At 41.3% G+C, this 21,472-nt stretch overlaps 1 protein-coding gene across 2 annotated transcripts in view; it reads right to left on the bottom strand.

Annotated features, from left to right (window-relative positions):
- TRPC5 (transient receptor potential cation channel subfamily C member 5) overlaps window positions 1–21,472 on the bottom strand; it is a 490,145-nt gene that overhangs the window by 169,172 nt on the left and 299,501 nt on the right. For both annotated transcript variants that reach the window (XM_068251108.1, XM_068251110.1), the window contains exon 3: window positions 5,529–6,050. In XM_068251108.1, coding sequence (XP_068107209.1) covers window positions 5,529–6,050 — 522 coding nt within the window. The remainder of the gene's footprint in view (window positions 1–5,528; window positions 6,051–21,472) is intronic.

Raw genomic sequence — 21,472 nt, 5'->3', positions numbered from 1 at the left:
TCAAGACTATGATGGACATATTCTAAGAGTATAGTAGAGGGTAGACTGTGAGTCCCTCTGAGGGACAGTTAGAAACAAGACTATATATTCTCTGTAAAGTATTGTGGAAGATATCAGTGCTATGCCAATATCGTAATACTTATGTAAATCTAGCTGGGGTTGTCCAGAATCTTCTTCAAGCATTTATAGTAATACCCCTTTTGCAGTGGGGTAGCTAAACCGCCATAACCACAATGTGAATTTTACACTGGTCCTCCCCTAACCTTATTCCCAAGGACAAATGCAGTGTGAAAGAGGGATAAAAAAATGGGATAAGAATTTGGTAATGATTAACAATATTTAAGGGCAAATGAAGGCAAACACTTTTCCTGTGGTACCATATCAGCTATGCAACGTGGGTACACATGCGCAATTATATACATGGCGCTTTGCGACGCACAGTGATTATGACCTTCATGGTGGATCAGATCTTTAAGATCCCTGTGCAAAAAGCCCTGATCATTTGACCTCATGTTCGCTCCCATCGTGTGCAGTCATGTGATGTTGTGTGTTCCTGCATATAGGAAGATGGATCAAATGCATCTCCAGATGAGTAGGCCTATTTATTTTACAGAGCCATCCCAATCCAGCTTGCATGTTCCAGGCAGTTGGTCCTCATCATTGCAAGTCATGGATCAATATTGCATTATGGGAAAGACCTTGGCTAGGGAGCTTTTACTTTATTTTAGTTCCTTATGAATTCCAAGTGGTTGTGGCTCATCATGAACTATCTGGGTACACTGTAAGTACTGTAGCACCAAAGAAAAGCTAACTCAGAGGCTGAAGTGGGAACCTACATAGGCCTTTCAGGCCTAACAGTATAAAAATATTTAAGTATACCCATTTATTTAAAAGATTCTAAAACATATATAAAAGACCTTTTCCATCACGAATCCACTCTCATCATGCACCCATATCATAGAAGGGCCCTTCTACCCACCGCTCCTCTATGTATGCACAGTTCCTTGGTCTATAATAAGATCCACACCGATATACAAAAATCTTACAAAAAAAAATCATGTTTCTAGAATAGTCTCTCCTGCAAGAGACTATTCTAGAAACAGGATTTTTAGTAAGATTTTTTTATCGGCGTGGATCTTATTATAGACCAAGGAACTGTGCATACATAGAGGAGCGGTGGGTAGAAGGGCCCTTCTATGATATGGGTGCATGATGAGAGTGGATGCGTGATGGAAAAGGTCTTTTATATATGTTTTAAAATCTTTTGAACACATTGTATAGATAATTCTAGCGCCCGTTATACTTATATATTTTAATAGACTACATGTACTAGGGGTTTAAGGGATCCCCTTGTTTAACACGCAGCTTATTTCGAGAAGATCCCCCAGCGCTGGTTGTGCTCCCTCTAAGTATAAAAATATTATCAACATACAGCTATTGATTCTTTATTCATATTGCCAATCAAAATAAGGGGATAAATGCAGACTAAATAGGCAGCTGCTCCACCCCAGAATAAGAAAACTGAAAAACCTTGCTACAATGCAGTGCTGATCTGCTTTACATGAAAATAACTGTTGAATACTACATTCTAAAGCTTCGGGTATAAGGCAAAAAGGTACACTGTAATACTGATCAGCTGAAGATAAAGCAAACTGTCAAAAATGCAGTTCAAATAACTCAGCAATCCCCATTATGTACTAATGAACCTAATTAGCAGACACTAAAACATGGCAAAACTGCATATAGCAATCTATTACAGGGAACAGCTGCACTGACTGTGGTCAATGCAAGAATTTGACAAGTGATTGAAACATAATACAAAAAGATGCTTCTGTCAAATGTCACACTAATAATCTTGGGTAGTAGCCTTCACTGGCACCAGAATTGCCACATGGGAGAAAAAATCACTTTGTTGCCTTTTTTCCATTGTAATGCTGTACAATCAGAGCAATAATAGTTACAGGCCGAAAATTGATTTTTCTGTATGAAAAACCATTGGTAGGTCTTATAGTCTATTTCACTTCACCTTATTAAATCCAAATCATGCTCACAGTTTTGACATTGATATGCAATTATAACACACAAAAACGTCATCTGTATTTTTCAGTCATCCTTCCAGAATGCTTCTGCTTTATATGCTCACACCTGTCACAAACCTGGGCTAGAGAAATGGAGTATACAAAGATATATATATATATATATATATAGATTTAATGGGTGGCATAGTGTAATGAATAGCGGAGATGCATGGGCAAGCGGCATGGCGGCTATCTCCGCGTCCCAGCCAGCGGCTGCTGCCGTGCAGCAGCGCGATACTGCTTTGCCTGGTCCTTCTAGTGCACACAGATGGAGAGCCTCGCGCGCGCGCCAGGCGACAGGACCTTTATGCTGCTAGAAGGGGAGTCAGCTGATCATGCCGATCAGCTGACTCCAGCTATGCTCTGGATTGGCTGAGTGACTTTGGTGGCGCTGTGGAGCGCTTTTAGTATATATAGGACTTGCCTGTCACTTGCAAGTTGTCTGCTGTTGCGAACAGTTACGTGTGAGCGCTCAGACCTGAGTCAGATCCCACAGTGTGTTAGAACCAGCCGGAGCTGGGAATTCACACTGAGTCAGATTACATTGATAGCTTAAATTACTATTGCTTGCTACTATTTATGTGTTAGACTAGTTCCCGGGTGTTGAGACCAAGGACCTCACACCTAAGACTAGGAGATTACTACATTGCTACTGTTTATGTGTTAGACTAGTTCCCGGGTGTTGAGACCAAGGACCTCACACCTAAGACTAGGAGATTACTACATTGTCACTGCTTATCTGTTAGACTAGTTCCCAGGTGTTGAGACCAAGGACCTCACACCTAAGTCTAGGACTGTGACACATTATTTGTTACCTGTTATGATCTTCGGCTTTCCTGACTACTCTCCTGTCCTCTGATTCAGTACTTCCGCCCATCTGATAATCTGTTGCCAACATTGCCTGTACCTGGATACCGAATCAGTCTTCCGCTTCTGTACTTTGTCTGTCCGTGTGTTGCCGACCTGGCTTGTCTGACCTTTCTGGCTGTCACCTAGCTCTTGGGTGATCAGCCTTACTATACATCTGTGACACCTGCTCTTCAGGTGGTTACCAGCTGCTATTTCTGGCCTATGGTCACCAGCTCCTCTGGAGGCCATCGTGCAGCACAGTCAGTGGGTCTCTACCTCTCTAGATCCACTGGCTGCAGTACAGTCTGATTCCTTGCTCCTCAAGGAATCTCTAGCTGCAGACCAATCTTCATCATATCACTTCAATCAGTGGTCCCTGCCCCTCAGGTATCCACTGGCTGGCTGCAGTACAGTCCGATTCCCTGCCCCTCAGGGAATCCTTGGCTGCAGTAGTGTCTGTATCTCCCGCCTCTCTGGAGTTAACCTCTCCGATTACTGTTGCACAAAACACTATACCACATTGGGTGTCCTGTGTCTAGCTATACTAGTATTATTGGTGATTCTGCAGATAACCACATAATCAGGTATAGCATCTGTATTATTGGTGATACTGCAGATCACCAATAATCAGAAAAACCTGTGTTGCTGACACCAATCATTACATACAGCAGCTAAGTGGTGAGAACTCTCACATCACCCCATATTCAGATCCCAGCCAAGACACTATCTGCATGGTGTTATCATGTTTACCCCTTGTGTGCATGTTTTTTCTCTAAGCTCTACTGTTACCACCCACATCCCAAAAATATACTGGGAGATTACTTGAGAGGAACTTTAACCCAGGATTGAATGGCATTCCAATCATTCGCCAATACCCCCTTTCCCATAATAAATATTTTCCTTTTCTCAATTATATCGTCAGGGATGACTGTGTGGCTGATATTGAGGTGAAATCCCTCCCACAGTGTGATGTAAGGGCCATGGCCATGAAAGTTTCCTGTCAGTGAACCCTGTCACTGTTGGAGATAATGGCTGACTGCCAAGCAAGCAGTGTCACCCTCTGTGTGAGAGAGAGAGAGATAGATAGATAGATAGATAGATAGATAGATAGATAGATGTTTATATCTATTTCAGCCTTTTAGCATCCATTTTTACTGTCCATTTTTCCCCAGGCCTACCAGAAGTAAAGTCGTTGACCTGCAGGCTTATGGTGGAGCAAATAACATCAACAAAATACAGGGAGAGTATCAATCATTTCTTGACCAATCTTTTCTTTTTTTTTTTACTTTGCAATGTCTTAATTTACTTCCTCCCCTACTACTTTCTTTACTACTATCTTTCTGTAAAGTTCTTTCTTTAGCTTCCCACCAAAATCTGCTATAGGAACATTAGATTGTTGGTCTTTCTGAGAGGCAAGTGCTATAGCGGTACCTAGCTCAGGTGCTCGATTGCTGCCAACAACCTGAAACAACCTTCTTGGCTTTAATCTGGGGCAAATGTACATCTTATAAATATATGTACACATGTATTTTAATTTTACAGTTTTTTGTCATATTGCCCTTTTAATCTTTAATAAACACTTATAAAACTTGATTTAACTACCATAAAAAAGGTAAAATCAAGCCTTCCATAGTACTACATATTGTCATTATAGTGCCTAATAGGGGGGTTGTTATGGAAACATCATAACATTCTGCATCATAAACCCACAGTGGGTGTTTCTGTGTCATAGCCATGCTTGTGGGCCTTAGTGATGTTGTACAGAATTGCCATCCTCTTATGAAAACACTCTTACAAGAGGTATAAGTGTTACACACTACAGTCAGCAATGGAGTAGCACAGAGTATCCCTGAGTGTCAATAATCTTTTAAAAGTCAAATAGCAACTTATTTTTAAAAGTTAAATATTTGTTTCTGGAACTCTGCTTTGAAGCATTCATTTATGATGATCACGGAACATGATTAGAGCAAAATTCATTGGTTTAAATAAAACAAATCCATTGGGTTCATCCAATTTAACTAATGAAAAACTGTGACAGTAATCCTTGTGTATTACAGTGTTTCTTAATTGCCTTTAATCACTGCACTCACTGTTCTTTTTGTATTGTAGATAGAAGACACACTTGAAACATAAAATCCAATTTATGCTTGATGTTTATTCATTCATTCTTTTTTATTGTTGTTGTTTTGTGTTTTTGTGCTAAACAGCTACAATCCTTTGCTGTCTACCCCATTAATTTCAAAGGAAGAAGTATTTGCAAACTATATGTATGCACTGTGCATTTGCACCTGTTCAATCCCATGTTCATATTGTATTAGCAACATTTTCCTAAGACTCATGAAAGAAATGCGTAATAGTGACATCTGGAGAGCAGGCCTCAGGAGAATGAGCATGTGTATTCTAGAACAAGGATTTGGAGCACTTATGCAGAAAATGATGAGGCTTTCAGAGACTAAAGTGGAGAATCATGATTCATGAATAGTGGAATATTAATCACAAAAGGTAAACTACACATTCATTATGTTACAGGTAGAAAAATGATGAAGGTGAAATTGCATTTTACGGTGTTAACTTCAGAAATGGTACATAAGGCTAACTCACCTCTTTCTGATGGTACTTTATTGCTACCTTCAGTTTTGCCAGGTCATGACACTTTTGAGGATCCAGCTCCTCACTCTGGTCATCCCTGTGGTTGAGTATAATTTCCAGTTCTCGTGAGCTCCGTGCTTGGTCAAGCAGGTCCTTGGCAAATCTCTTGCATTGCTGAGATAGTTCTTCATATTCAGCTTTGAACTCATTTTCCACTTTGCTTAGTTCTTTCAGTTCCCATCCAAGGCGAAAAGCTGTCAGAATGGGATCCTCACTGGATAAGGCAATCAAAGATGGGCTGGCCAGAGCCTTGTAGATGTTGAGTCTCGACCTAGAGTGTCTGAGGCTGTCAACTTCCGAGCTGGAGACACATTCCACACAGTTGCAACGTATCTGGTGTGGGCGAGGTATAGTCACCCTTCTTTGGACTAAGAGTTTTATAATTTCATAGTTATTGGTGTGAGCTGCCAACATAATAGGCGTAATGTCCGGTGTGAATTCTGAAAACTGGGTGTCCATCATCAGTGTTGGTACCTAAGAAAGGTAGAAGAAAAATGTCATTATTACCCTTATCAAATTACATTTTATTTTGGATTTGTAAAGGAGAAAGCAATAAATGTACCAGTGAAATGTTAGAAAGGATAATCTGTAGCACTAAGTCAGTAGTTTATAGCTCTTTTTATTGTTAAAAATAAACACAGAGATTGCCATAACAGTGACAGACACTGTTTCGGACATTATGTCCTTCCTCAAGTTGTGTAAGGCTCTCTGTAACCCTCTCTCTGGTTAGAGAAAGCCAAAGGACAAAAGTCAGAAACAGCGTCTTGTCGCTGATGTTTCTTTAACAATAAAAAGAGCTATAAACTACTGATGTAGTGCTGCAGATTCTCCTTTCTAGTACTTAGGCTATGCAGGATTACAGAGTACTCTCTGCTTTAGCACACATCCATCCCCAGTTGGGTGCTTGTCCAACACTTTACCAATTGAAATGTTAGCTGCTACAATACAATACAATACAATACAATAACATTTCTATAGCGCTTTTCTCCCATAGGACTCAAAGCGCTTAGGCTCTCTCAGATTCAGTAATTAGTAGGATGAAGTATTCACACAACAAAAGTTATATTTCTGCAAATGCCAAACTGAACAGGTGGGTTTTCAGTCTGGATTTAAACACACTGCTGCTAAGGGTTGTCCTGTGTTTTAAAAACAAGGCTTGGTGCTATAGTATTTGTCTTTCTTTCTTACACTTAACATGAACACAAAATGAGTCAGCATGATATCACTGACAGGAAGCATGTGAAATGTTTGTACAAATCATGAAGCTGAAATATTTGAAACATCCGAAAGTCTTATAAGAAGCCACAAAGCCTTGGCTTTACCTGATTTATGTGAAAGCCTACACTGTAGATCTGTTCTTTCCTCAGGTTATCACTACTTCCTCAAAGTTTCATGTTAGACCAAACCATCCATGAGCATTCACAAAGGAATTACTCACGTATCCTTTTATAACACTGCAGCCAGATTTAGACGAGATTTACTCTTGTTCCTCAACTACATAATAACATTACCATAATAACTGTAATACTATAATGTAGCAGCATGGTGGCATAGTGGTTAGCTCTCTCGCCTTGCAGCGTTGGGTCCCTGGTTCATATCCCAGCCAGGGCACTATCTGCACAGATTTTGTATGTTCTCCCCATGTCTGAGTGGGTTTCCTCTGGACACTCCAGTTTCCTCCCACATGCCAAAAATATACAGATAAGTTAACTGTCAGCAAAAACTCAGTAGAGGCGCCAGAGTAGAGTAAAACGTTTTAAAAACCACTTAAAAGCAGAGGGGGATGTTAAGGTGGACTTACCTCCCTCTTACAAAAAAGAAAACTCACTTGAGTCTCGATAAAACAGAATTGACAAATAATTTATTCAACTCCACAAATGCAACGTGTTTCGCGGGGGCGTGACCCCGCTTCCTCAGGCAAAAATGGGAGCACAACTCAGTGGGTCAAGCAATAGGTTTCAGCGCCTCTGTCAAGGATCACAATGCGCCACATCTAGAGCCGGATAATCCACAAGGCAAACCTAGGCAGTTGCCTAGGGCCTGGAGAGAGTCTAGGGGCCCGGTGAATGCCAGCCCCCACCAAATCCTACGTAACCATTTCAGCCCGCGGGTATTTTTCACTTTATGCATCAGAGCAATTTTCACCTGCCATTCATTCGCCAATAACTTTATCACTAATTATCACAATGAATTGATCTATATCTTGGTTTTTCCGCCACCAAATAGGCTTTCTTTGGGTGGTACATTTTGCTAAGAATATTTTTTTTCTAAATGCTTTCTTTTTTCACTCTTTTTATTAGATCAAAAGATAGGTACAGCAAGGGAATGAATAAAGTCAATATTATACTATTTAGAAAAAAACGTAATATAATGGAGTATCAAGCTTCATAGTTCCTAATAATCCAAAATAATAGAATTGGTAGCAAAGATTGATTAAAATTGAGATCTCACAGAGAAAACTGTCAATGTTTGAGTTAATCATAGTAGGTAATCGATTGCTGCGTTCCCTTGAAGAACCTGCTGAAAGTAAGAAAAAAGAAAACAAAAGAAGAAACACCTATTCAAAACATCTAATGTCCCAAAATCCCATTATTCAACAAAAAGAAAGAAAGAAGGTCCGGTTCGGTTGCAAGCTCACCAAATGTAACTCGTTGTGTTAGTCATAACTCGAGTAAGAAGGACCCCACTTAATCAAGTATAGATAAACATAGGCAAAAAGAGAGGAGACAAAGAGGGTATATAATTGGGTAAAAGGAAAAGATAATCCTAGGGAGGGGATAAATATCGCTCCCAAGGACCCCAAATTGTATCATATCTAACGTTCAGTATCTCTAAGCATAGAGGTTAATTTCTCCATTAGTTGGGACCATTTGATTGTGAGCAGGACTGCAGAGGTTGAGGGGGCAGCAACATTCTTCCAATGAGAAGCAATGGTGAGTCTAGCTGCAGTGAGTATTCTATTGATCAGAATTTTATCAAATTTATTGGTACCAGGAATTGATTTGCCTAGCAACATATATATATGGTCCAAGGAAACTGAGACTTTTAGTACCTTGGAGATAAGAGATTGAATTTCCACCCAGTATGGAGCAATCACAGGACAAAACCAATAAATGTTTTCCAAGGAGCCCTTTAATCAACAATCTCGCCAACATTGATTGGAAGACTCTGGATAGATCTGTGATAGAACTGACGGAGTTAAATACCATCTAAATAGTATCTTATAGATATTATCCTTAATCTGAACACACATAGAAGAATCTTTAGCGTTTTGCCAGATAGAATCCCAATCTTCAGATGAGATAGATTGAGAAAGAGCTTGCTCCCATTTTTTCATATTATCATGAGAGGGAGTTGTAGTATAAGAGTGTGTGCAGAGAAGGAGATAAATCTGGGAAATTAAACCTTTTTGATTACCTTTTGATAAACATACGTTTTCAAAGAATGTATTCCTAGTAGTATCCACAGATTTAGGGAGTAGGGAGCGGAGGAAGTGGGTTATTTGGTTAAATTCCATTAGAAGCCTAGGTGAGTGGGGGATTTTCTCACATATCTGCTCATATGTGATAAAGGAGATTGAGCCTGGTTGGAGCCAATCTTGGAGCCTGAAGTAACCATGGAAGAACCATCTATCCATAAAATCAGGATCTATACCAGGTGGAAAACTAGCATTACCCAAGAAGGGTTGTAACTTAGAAAAAGATTTCAGTTTTGCTTTCATAGCTATAGCATACCATAATTGTAGAGTAAATCTAGTAGAAGTTAAACCCAAGGGAGATGGGAGTGAATTTGGTTTGGCTGGCCAAACAAATGATGCTAAGGAATGTGGGAGTATATGAGTAGCTCCATTTAACGCCCATTTAGTTCTAGCCCTGAAATCAGACCATTCAGTAATTTGGCGGAGAGGTGCAGCTTTGTAGTAGAGGGAAAAGTTACAAAATCCTAACCCCCCTTGATCCCTCAGAGCTAGTAGAACCGATCTTGAGACTCTAGGTCTAGAATAATTCCATATAAATTTATTAACTGCTTTTTGTAGAAGGGCCAATTGAGAAGGTGGGACAGCTATGGGTAAGGTTTCAAACAGGTAAAGAATCCTTGGAAGGACATTCATTTTGAACGAATAAAGGCGGCCTATCCAAGATATCTTGAACTTAGTCCATTTTCAAAGATCTTGTAGGATAGCTGAAACAACTCGTAAAACAAATGATTTATCCTGCAATAGTGATTCATTTAACCTCCAGTGCATAGGTTTATAGGGAGTATAGAACCAATTCAAATCAATTGATCCAAAAGATGATATTGTCTCATCAGGATATGGAATTGTCTAGAATTTCTATCATGGGAGGTGGAAGAGGATGAACTATGTGGGGAAGATCTGTCCATGGTAGATGAAAAAGATAAATTTAAGTCTCCTCCTAATAATAGCGAGCCTACAGTAACCCTTTGGAGTTTAGCTAGCACTGTAGTAAGAAAAGAAATCTGATTGAAGTTAGGGGCGGAAGCTAATGTGATTTGTTTGCCAGCGAGTTCTCCGACCAAAATAAGGAATCTCCCTTGGGGATCTTTAATAGAGCATATTAATTTAAAAGGGGTACCCTTTTTGATCAGTATTGGCACTCCTGCTTTCTTGTGGGGGCCAGAGGCCAAGTACACCTCAGAATAAAGCTTATTAAAGAGGCGTGGAGCTTCTGAGTTCTTGAAATGAGTCTCTTGTGTAAGGGCCACATCTATATCCAGACGCTTCAGGTCTCTGAACATAGCAAAACGTTTCTGAGGTGTGTTGAGCCCTTTTGCATCAATTGTGACCATTATCTAGGTACAAGGATAGGATCCTATTAAACCATGCAATCCGACCGGACCTATTTCCCAAAACCCAACCCCCCCAAAAAGGTAACTGACATCATAACACATTGGAATAGTATAGAGCCACTGTAAAGTACGTGGCTACAAGTAGGGGCAGCAAAATTAAGCTGCCATGGTGAGATAACCCAGTGGTCTACATTCCATAATAATGGGATGCAGAGAAGGCTGAGAAATCTCCTGAGGTGCATACCAGGCATGTAAGAGACTGCCGTGAGGCTAAAGCCATAGTCTAATATCTAAAGTTCCCCTCTAGAGAAAGTAAATCTTACAGTATTAAATTATATCAAAAATAGATGTAAACTAGTAGCATAGTGGAAAAGTATAACATCATGTATAATTATGTATGTAGAAACATCTAGCTAGTTAAGATCCTGAAAAGGCTAAGTTCTCCTGGGATGTTATATTGCTCTAGTAAAAGAACAAAAATGTAGAGCATAAAAAAAAAGATAGAACACTAAGAGAAGGACCATAGGTGAGGTCCAGCATTAAGGTGGCTGTGAATCCATTTCTTCAGAGCCAGTTGAAGCAGTGAGACTGCGTAGGGGGACCTTCGTCCACTCTGATACGTGTCTAATCTTCCGCGGTGGGGATGCCACAGGGGATCAACGGGTTAAAGACGAGTCAAGGTGAGAGATTCTCAAGCCCAGTTGTTTTAAAAAGAGATCAGCATCATCGATGTCAGTTAAGGAGAAAGAAATGCCTTTGTTTAGGACTATGAGTCTAAAGGGGAATCCCCATTTATAGGGGATGTTAGCTTCCCTCAGCTTTTGAGTAACAGGCCTTAGGGATCTCCTTTTAGCCAGTGTGATCAGAGAAAGATCATTATAGATGGAGACAGAGTCCCCTTTAAATTCAAGTGCAGGAGTATTTCGGGTAGCTTTAAAGAGAGCTTCCTTGGCCCCATAATAATGTAAGCGAATGAAAATGTCTTTAGGCCTACCTTTCTGTAATTGTCTCTCACCCAAGGCCCTATGGGCTCTGTCCATTCTCTTTAGTTCGTCAGGGAGATCGGGGACTATAAGTTTGAACAGTTCCAGTAAGTGAGGCTTTAGTTGGTCGTTGATAACTTGAGAGCAGACCTCTTTCTTTAACTCTTATGTTTTGACATCTGTCCCTGTTTTACTGATCTTCCTGTGCAGTACGAAGGACCTTTAGATCTGATAGGATAATATTTTGGGTTTCTTCAAAATCTGCTTGTTTCTGGGCTATTTCGTCCATCTTTTTTTCCAGTGTGTCAGTGGGTCCCCCTATGTCTGCAATTTCGGATTCCAGGTCCTTAACTGCTGAGAGGATTAAAGCCTCCAGTGAGGAAAACATTGTTTGGTTGTGTCTGTGTAGCGCTGCTTCTAAGACTGCAGCTGTGACAGGCTCCGATGGGGAGACAGGCTCTGAAAGCGTGGTGCCGTATGAGGAGGCCTGTGGAGGTGGATCGGCGCCATCTTGGGCGGATGCAGGACAGAAGAATCTGTCTATGGTGCCTGCTGCAGTCCCAGGTTTAGGTAGCTGCTTACCGGCCATTTCGGCAGATGCCCGAAGGTGTCTGCTGCTGAATCGGGGGAAAGCTGCTCTACAGGAGCTGCTGTGGTGCGTGAGTGGCTGATTTTGTGAGTGGCGGTGATGGAGCTCCCGCTTCAGACGGCCATCTTACCGAAGCCCGCGCATGCACCTCCCTTTTTTAAATGCATTTTAACAGGAATATTAAAGAAAAAATGGAACAAATTCATTAATTCTCAGTTTTCTGGCCACTATAGCTTTAAAATAATACATGCTATCATAATTAAAACCTATGTATTTTATTTTGCCCATTTGTCCCAGTTATTACACCATTTAAATGATGTCCCTATCACAATGTATGGTGCCAATATTTTATTTGGAAATAAAGGTGCATTTTTTCAGTTTTGCTTCCATTACTATTTACTGATCTCTGAGCTACCGGGGGCGGCACGGGCGCGCAGAAGCGCTCACCAGCTCTAGAGCAGCCGCCTGGTCGTGACAATCACGTCCAGGCGGCATAATGGGTTAAAAAGCCAGGTGACTATAAGCAGTGGGCAAAACCTTATATCTTGCCTAGGGCCCCATTTCATCTTAATCCTTTTCTGGCCACATAACTAGCATTATTTAGGGTGAAAGAAGTTGTGTATTACAGTGAAGTCATACAGCACATTAATGTTATGTTGAATCTGTCACAAGTTGTTTTAATTACAAAGCTAGAAAATAGGCCATATATTGCTCTTTGTAAGTTTCATTAATGCTCATTTACATGCAGTTGTCATCACCATTTCTTTATCACGTCATCAAGTTTGGCTGTAGTTTATTGCCCACTTCATATACTAGCTTCAGTACTGTACTTCTCTTTACCACTGTTCTTGGACATTGCTGTCACTAACAAACACCTCCTGCTGCCAGCTAGATTACAGAGCACTGATATGGATCTGACAATCTCCTGGAGGAAATGTAGCTAGAAATGCAGCTTGAACTGAACAAACTGTGGTCACTGAATTCAATTTCTTTCAATAGAAATTATCCACAAAATACATGCACTCCACAAATTCCAACAACCCACATTCTATGGGAAAAAATGGTGTTGTTTTTCTCAAGAGTAAAATACAGTAGAGTTAGGCACCTTCGCACATAACAGAATTTGCATATGATCTGCATTTGTTTGCTTATTTGTGTTTAATGCATGCAGGTCATTGGCATTGCATTTGAGTTGTATTGTGCAAATCTTAGCTTGCAACATCCTACATATATGCTGTTTTAGATACTGTCACTAATGACTGTACTCAGTCATATTGCTATAATTATACATATGTACCATAATTATTTATATATGTCATACGGCTATAAAGACGTCATTGTCCACTTTGGCATGGATGGTTTTGGTTGAATGAGCAGGATGTAAACCAGACTGAAGAAGGTCAAGTAAAGTTAAAATTGAAGACAAATGTTAGTGTATTGTAGACACAATGTTTTAGTAATAATAATTCACAAGAAATAATAGAAATGTAATGATAGCTAGCTAGCGAGGAGAGTGTGTGCAAGAGAAAGTTTCTTTAGAACAGTAAGTGTGACTACAGTGTTAGAGGTAACCTTAAGCCTAAAAAAAAAAAAAGAGTTTTACTCACCTGGGGCTTCCCTCAGCCCCTGCAGCTGATCGGTGCCCACGTAGAGTCGCTCTGATGCTCCTGGACCTGCCGGCAGCTACTTCCGGTTTCGCCATCACCGGCCACCAGGCTGGGAACGCAAGTGATTCTTTGCGTTCCCAGCCACAATATCTCCCCCTATGCTGATATTGCAGCAAGGAAGGCCGCAATAGCAGCATGGGGGAGATATTGTGGCTGGAAACGCGAAGAGTCACTCAGTTCCCAGCCTGATGGCCGGTGACAGCGAAACCGGAAGTAGCCGCCGGCGGGTCCAGGGGCATCAGAGTGGAAGCCCCAGGTGAGTAAAACTCATTTCTCTTTTGACTTAAGGTTACCTTTAGGCTGGTTTCACAGTGAGACGTTAAAGTCCCACGTTACAGCAGCCAGTAACGCAGCCTAACTCACAGCACTGTAAAATCAATGTGCTGTTCACAGTGCACATGTTGCGTTAGGCGTTAAATGAAAGTGCATGCTGTGCGTTATACCCCTATAGAGCTGCATTCGATTGTTTGCACATGCTCAGTGACTAGCCACATGGCTAATTAATATTCACTGCATTGTGGTGACTCGTGGTGGGACTCGTATTGTTATGAGTCGAATCATCCGGAACATCACAATGAAAGATTCGGTTCACAGTGGATGTCTGCAGGGCCGGCCTTAGGTTTCACAGTGCCCTGAGCGACAACTGATTTTTGTGCCCCCCTTTCATCCTCTTCACGCACGCACGCACGCACGCACGCACGCACACACACACACACACACACACACACACACAATGCCAAATGCTCAGATCTCTGTGACACGTCACGTATGTATAATAGAAAAAATACTATTAATAACCACGAATGGATGGAAGGAGTGCATTATCATGAATACACTTAAAAATGAAGGCTAGAACCTTTCAGGAATATTAATAAAAACAATCAGTGGGACAGTCAGTCGCCCCCCCCCCCCCCCATTTAGAATGATAGCACAGCACTGACAATTGGCACCACACGTTATAGCCGTAGTGCGGCTATCCCCCCCAACACCCTCAGACTCAGTATAGGTAGGTAGCCAGGTATAGGTGCCAACAGTATAGGATCTCATGTGTAGGTGCCCTCAATATAGGTTGCCAAGCATAGGTGCCCCCAGTATAGGAAGTCTGTTGAAGGTCTCCATCGCCCCCATAGGGAGCCAGTCATAGGAGCCTCCAGTATAGGTAGCCAGGTGTTGGAGCCCTCAGTAAAGGTAGCTAGCTATAGGAGGTGCCTCCAGTATAGGAAATCAGGTGTAGGTGCCCTCAGTATAGGCAACCAGCTATAGGCGCCCCCTTGGAAGCCGGCGCCCTGAGCGACCGTTCCAGTCGCTCATATCAAAGGCCGGCTATGGATGTCTGTCTGGAAGAAACAGGAACATACAGAATGTACATTGCAGGGAAAGTCCTGTCCTGCTAGTCATTTCACCCAGTCTGCTTCCCTAGTAAAATGATTCAAATGATTCGGTTCAAAGATCCGGATCTTTTCAATGATCCGATTCAAATGATCCAAATCCTTAAAAAGATCCGGACTTCCCATCACTATCCTGGAGTGGCTGCTTTGAGAGCCGCATAACGTGGCTCAATCTGACGTCCAACTTCAACACCACCACGCGTTGAGTTAGGGGCACGTTATGCGACCTTAACGTCCCCTAAATTGCAACGTCTTGGTGTAAAAGTAGCCTTAAAGGAGTTATCCGGCCATTGTAAAGAAAATAAAGGCTACTTACCGGGGGCTTCCTCCAGCCCCAAGCTCCCAGGACCTCCCTCGCCGCACCTCTGCGCGCAGCCGTTCGCCGGAGCTCCGTCCCGGGCCCCTGCGATGACGTCAGAGCGACCTCCAGGTCGCTCTGTACTGCTCCTGCGCGAGCGGCGCTGTCAATCACCGCCACGTGGGCCGGAGCGGACTGCGCAGGCGCAGTAGTTCTGCGCCTGTGCAGTCCACTCCGGCCCACGTGGCGGTGATTGAAAGCGCTGCTCGCGCAGGCGCAGTACAGAGTGACCTGGAGGTCGCTCTGACTCATCGCCGGGGACCGGGACGGAGCTCCGGCGAATGGCTGCGCGCAGAGGTGCGGCGAGGGAGGTCCTGGGAGCTTGGGGCTGGAGGAAGCCCCCGGTAAGTAGCCTTTACTTTCTTTACAATGCCCGGATAACTCCTTTAAGGGAAAGACTAGATAGCTCAGTTTCGGTTAGTGTTAGGGTTTTGCCATGAAAATGATTTAATACAGGTAATGGAATATTGGAGTTGCAAACATCCTCAATATCCCATTGCCCATTACACAGAATATTAGGATAATGGCAGATTTATACAAATGCCAGGTGCTCATGTGCGGCTTTGTATACAGGCCACAATGTAATGCATCAGGTTGCAGCCTGGCATTTCATGTTTGCCCACATTGTGCATCTTGCAGAGTGTGAAAGGGTGCAGCAATCTGTGCAGGCATAGGAACTTGGACCTGTATAAATTATCTAGGGCTAATAGGCCTATATTATCCATGAGCTGACAGCACTCCATGCTGTGGTATTCAGCTTGTGTTCATGTTTTCCAGGTACTTGGTGAAGGCTTATCCTTGTTTGGCTAACTATGTGCTCCATTGCTAGAGATGTCACGAACATCAAATTTTGGGTTCTCGAACTTCTACAAATGTTCTCGAATATGCGAATTGCCATAGACTTCAATGGGCAGGCAAATTTTAAAACCTACAGGGACTGTTTCTGGCCACAAAAATTATGCAAAAGTTATTTCATGGGGTCTAACACCTGGACTGTGGCATGCTGGAGGGTGGTCCATGCCAAAAGTCCCACCAAAAATAACAGAGATGGTGCAGAGTCGGGTTTTAATCCCTAAAGGGCCGAAATCACAGTACATTCCTACAAATAATACAGTGGATTGGTACTGTACCTGCAACTAAATGTGTCCACAGTAGCAGTAGTGTGAACAACTCTGGGTATCAGTGGGGTGTGGAGTGTCACACACAGAGAAAGGCAATAGTTCTATTGGAATACTGTGAGAAAAAAAAAGCACTGGAGTGGAACTGTGACTGCAACTTAATGTGGCCACAAAAGCAGTAGTGTGCACAGCTATGGGTGTCAGTGGGCTGTGGAGTGTCACACACAAAATAAAAAAACAGCAGACCAGTGTACTAGCCTTCAAAAGGGGGTGCTTTCAGCAAGTAGTCAGTTAGGAAAAAGAACACAGGCCTAACTACTGCTTTCCCTACCTATATAAGTCTGGCCCTGCTTTCACTAACAGCAGCCAGTAGAGAATGAATCCAATATGGCCACCACAGCTGCTTTTTAATAGGGGGGTGGGGGGTCCAGGAGGGACTAGCTGATTGGCTGTCATATGTCTGCTGACTGTGAAGTAAGGGGTCAACGTTTGGCTCCATGATGATGTATAGGGGGGCGGGTCAAACACACCAAATGTTCGCAGTTCACCGAGAACGCAAACAGCGGAAATTCGCCAGGAACTGTCGGCCGGCGAACAGTTCGGACCATCTCTATTGCTAACCCATTGCTTGTCCGATTACTTAGTTTGCGGCTGACTAACCATCCTGATGCTGACCATTATTTTTGTGGCAATGCTATAGCTTGGCTATTTGCTCCTGTCATTCAAGTACTTTTCAACTTGGTGTCTAGAGCTCCCTGTCTCAACTTGAGACCACTCTCCATCAAGTCTCCACTCAGGTATGTGACAACAGAAAACACAACTCAGCAAGAAATTCTAGGGGTTACTGGTAGATTGTTATTGTTGCATTGCAGATGATACTCATACTGTGCAATTGTGGTCTGTAAAAAAAAAAAAGATACTAGAAGTGTTTACAGTGTCAAGACATTTTATTACTGTAACTATGATCACATTGAATACTTTCTTTTTTTTTTTTTTTAAACTTCAAATTTTTATTGAATTTTTGTATTAAAAGAGCATGAAATTTGTTACATACAGTAGCGTTGAGAGCAATAAATCTGACATACAAGTACAATGTGATATGCAAGGTTTCGCGTAGCTTGGATAATGTGGAGTTATTGCACTTAGTAAGTCTCGACTTTGTGCTTATAGGAAATACTACAAACATTAGAAATAACAATAACAATAACATTAACTGTAACTTACTGTTCCTTGTTTCTGACCTGAGGGGTACTTGAGATGATTTAAAGTCGAAATTAAATTCAGTTAGGGTTTGTATTTAGGTGTCATGTGACTAAGTGGAGAGGGTCCTTTCGTACAACTCCTCGGGTTTGCCCTCGCAGTCTGTGTTCCATGTCTAGGTTGAGTTTGTATATGCCTATAATGGACTCTATTGTGGGTGGGGATGGCTCTTTCCAGTTTGTGCATATAGCTTGTCTTGTTGCACATAGAATATGTGTGACTTGTAAACGAAATTCTCTGGGGACATTTGAGAGGCCTATATGTAGTAGTGCAAGAGATGGATTCTGGGGTATTGTTATGTCTGTGATATGAGAGATTTGTTCAAAAATCAAAGTCCATAATGTTTGGATTTTGGGGCAAGACCAAAATACGTGTATTAATGTGCCTGTTTTTCCGCATTTCCTCCAACACTTGTCGGAATAGCTTGAGTTGTATTTAGCCATTTTCGATGGAGTAATGTGCCAGTGTGAGAAGATTTTTTGTAGGGTTTCCCAGTGAGATATACATTTGGAATATTTACACACCTGTTCTAGAGCTTTTTGCCAATGATCTAATGTTAGTTTTGTTTGTAGAGTGTCTGACCAGATGTTGACATATTTGGTCATTATATTAGATTTGTTATACATAAGCATATCATAACAGAAGGAAATGCCTTGCTTGGAGATTGAGCCATTAATGAAGGCGTTGGTGAATGACTTTGGCCAGAGAGGTAATTGGTGATTAATGCGTTGTACACAGTGGCGTATTTGTAGGTAAGTATGGAATTCAGAGTTGTTAACTCCAAATTTTTCTTTTATTTCTTGAAAGGAGTTAATTTTATTGTCCGACATAATATCATGAATGTAGGTTAAACCTGTTTTGTGCCATTGTTGTAGGTTGATATTATCTATCATAAAGGAGATGCATTCTAGAGGTACTGGTAATTGGAGTTTTGTTATTTGACAAGGTAGGTGATTTAATAGATACTGCCAAGATTTAATTGTGGCTTGAATAGTGGGGTATGGTGGGCAAAATGTTTTAGGATTTATGCAGCTGGCAATGAGGAAGAGCTTTGGTGGGCCTTTTAACAATTTGGTCTCTAAATTCACCCATAACGGGGGGTTTTCTGAAGACCACCAGGCTTTAGATATCTCCAAGTTGCAGGCGGTGTATAACATTTTAATGCAGGGGATTCCCATTCCACCTTGTTTTTTGGGGATAGTGAGTATGTTCTGGGCTAGTCTGTGCTTTTTGCCCGCCCATATGTATGCTAAAATAATTTTGTTGATGTCTGTGAAGAATTTGTTCTTGACTGGGATGTGTACTGATCTGAAAATATAGGTGATTTTGGGTAGGGAAAACATCTTGAATGCTGCTATTCTGCCTGCCCATGAGAGTTGGCGGGAGGAGAATTCTTGTAATTCAGATTGTAATTTGTGTAGTATTGGTGTATAGTTTAGTTTATATAATAGTTTGGCTTTAGTTGATATTTGGACCCCTAGATATTGTATTGATTCTTTTGCCCAGGGGAAGGGATATTTCTTTTGTATCTCAGATTTCATTTGAGATGGGATGTGGGTACCTAGTATAAATGATTTTGCTTGGTTTATTTTGTAATATGATGCTCTGGAGAATAGGTCTAAATCTTTTATTAAATGTGGTAGAGTATAAGTTGGGTTTGTTATGGCTAATATGGTGTCATCGGCGAATAATCCTATTTTATGAGAGGTTCCATGACAAGTAATACCTTGGATATCTGGGTTTTCCCTTATTTTGCATGCTAAGGTTTCCATTACTAAGGTGAAGATTAACGGTGAGAGGGGGCATCCTTGCCTAGTTCCGTTGGTGATGGTGAACTCGTTAGAGTTGAAGCCGGAGGTCGTAACTGATGCTGTAGGGTTTGAGTAGAGTGCTAAAATACCAGTCTGTATGTGGCCTTGGATTCCGAATTTTGACAGAGTTTCTTTTAAGAATCCCCAATGCACTCTGTCAAATGCCTTCTCTGCATCTAAAGATAGATACAGAGAAGGCATACCCGACAATTCTGTGAATCTCATGAGGTCGATAAACCTTCTGGTACCATCACACGTTTGTCTTCCTTTTGTAAAACCTACCTGATCTAGACCTATGATTTTTGGTAATATGTGTAATAACCTTCCTGCAATTATTTTTGCATATAACTTTGTGTCTCCATTGAGCAGAGATATAGGGCGGAAGTTGGAGGTGCTACTTGTGTCCTTCCCAGGTTTTGGTAGAACCGATATTTTTGCTGTCAAGTATTCTTTAGGGATGGTGCCTGAAGTGAGAAATTGATTAAACATATTTTGAAGTTTGGGGGATAATATTGTGGCAAAAGACTTGTAATATTCATTGCTATACCCGTCCGGACCAGGAGCTTTATTGGGTTTTAAGGAATTGATTCCTTTGGAGATTTCTGTTATTGATATGGGGCTATTTAGATATTCTAAGTCTGAAGGTGATATTTTAGGTAAATGAATGGAATCTAGGAAATTTAAGATTATTTGTTGGGTAGGTTGGGGAGTGTCTTTATCTAGTTTTAGGTTGTATAGGCTAGCGTAGTAATCCTTAAAAGCATTTGCTATTTCTTTTGGATTAAATAGTTTTTCCTTAGTAAATGGATGTATTATCATGCTTATATTAGATTTGGCTTGCCTGCCTTTTATTATGTTGGCTAATTTCTTGCTAGCTTTGTTACCTTGGGAGTAATGTGATAATTTTGCCTTTTTGAGTAAAAACTCATATTCCCCTTGTAGTACTAATCTTAGTTCTTGTCTCAGGTAGAATAAGTCTACTGATGATTGGTGGGTTTTGTGTGTTTTTGATTTTTTTTCAGCTTGTTCAATTTGTTGCGTTAGATTATGTAATTTACTCAGCTGGTCTCTTTTTTTTTTTGCCCCTAGATGAATTAAGATGCCTCTGATAGTTGCTTTATGGGCAGCCCACAGTGTAGCAGCTCCAACCTCCCCATTGTCGTTTAGTTCGAAAAACTGTTGTAGTTCTCCCTGAATTGTATGCTTATTTTCTTCTGTAAGTAAGGAGGTGTTTAGCCTCCAGTTGGGCCTACTAGGTCGGGGACCTGACATTCCTAGGCAGAGAGAGACTGGTGCGTGGTCAGACCAGGTGATGTTGTTTATTACTGAGTTCTTGACATCCTGCAAAGTGATCTTATCAACCAAAAATAAGTCGATTCTTGACCATGAGTCATGCACCCTAGAGTGGAAAGTATAGTCTCTTTCGTTGGCATTGCATACTCTCCATGCATCGAAAAGTTGCTCCAAATGTAGTGTTTTTTGTAGAGACGGAACCTTGGTACGGTGGTGATGGTTGGAGTCCAGAGTGGGGTTCACACATATATTGAGATCCCCTCCTATTATTAGTGAGCCGATCTGATGCTTTTTGATTGTCCTGATTAGGGATTTTATGAATGAGAGTTGCTTAGTATTTGGGGCGTACACATTTACAATTGTAAACATCTTATTGTTAATTTCACAAGTTGTTATAATATATCTGCTTTGTTTATCTTTTACCACCTTATGAATGACAACTGAGAGAGATTGTTTAAAGGCAATAACTAGTCCTCTTTTCTTTTTGTTAAAATTATTAAATATTAGGTGATGGAACCCTGGAAGTGAGCAATAGTGTTCTGTAGAGTCTAGAAGATGTGTTTCTTGCAGTAGCAGGATGTCCGTTTTTAAGGCTTTGATCTCTCTGTTGAGTGAAAATC

This window comes from Hyperolius riggenbachi, chromosome 8, assembly GCF_040937935.1.
Source record: "Hyperolius riggenbachi isolate aHypRig1 chromosome 8, aHypRig1.pri, whole genome shotgun sequence".
NCBI lineage: Eukaryota > Metazoa > Chordata > Amphibia > Anura > Hyperoliidae > Hyperolius > Hyperolius riggenbachi.
This window is presented reverse-complemented; position numbering and strand designations above follow the sequence as displayed.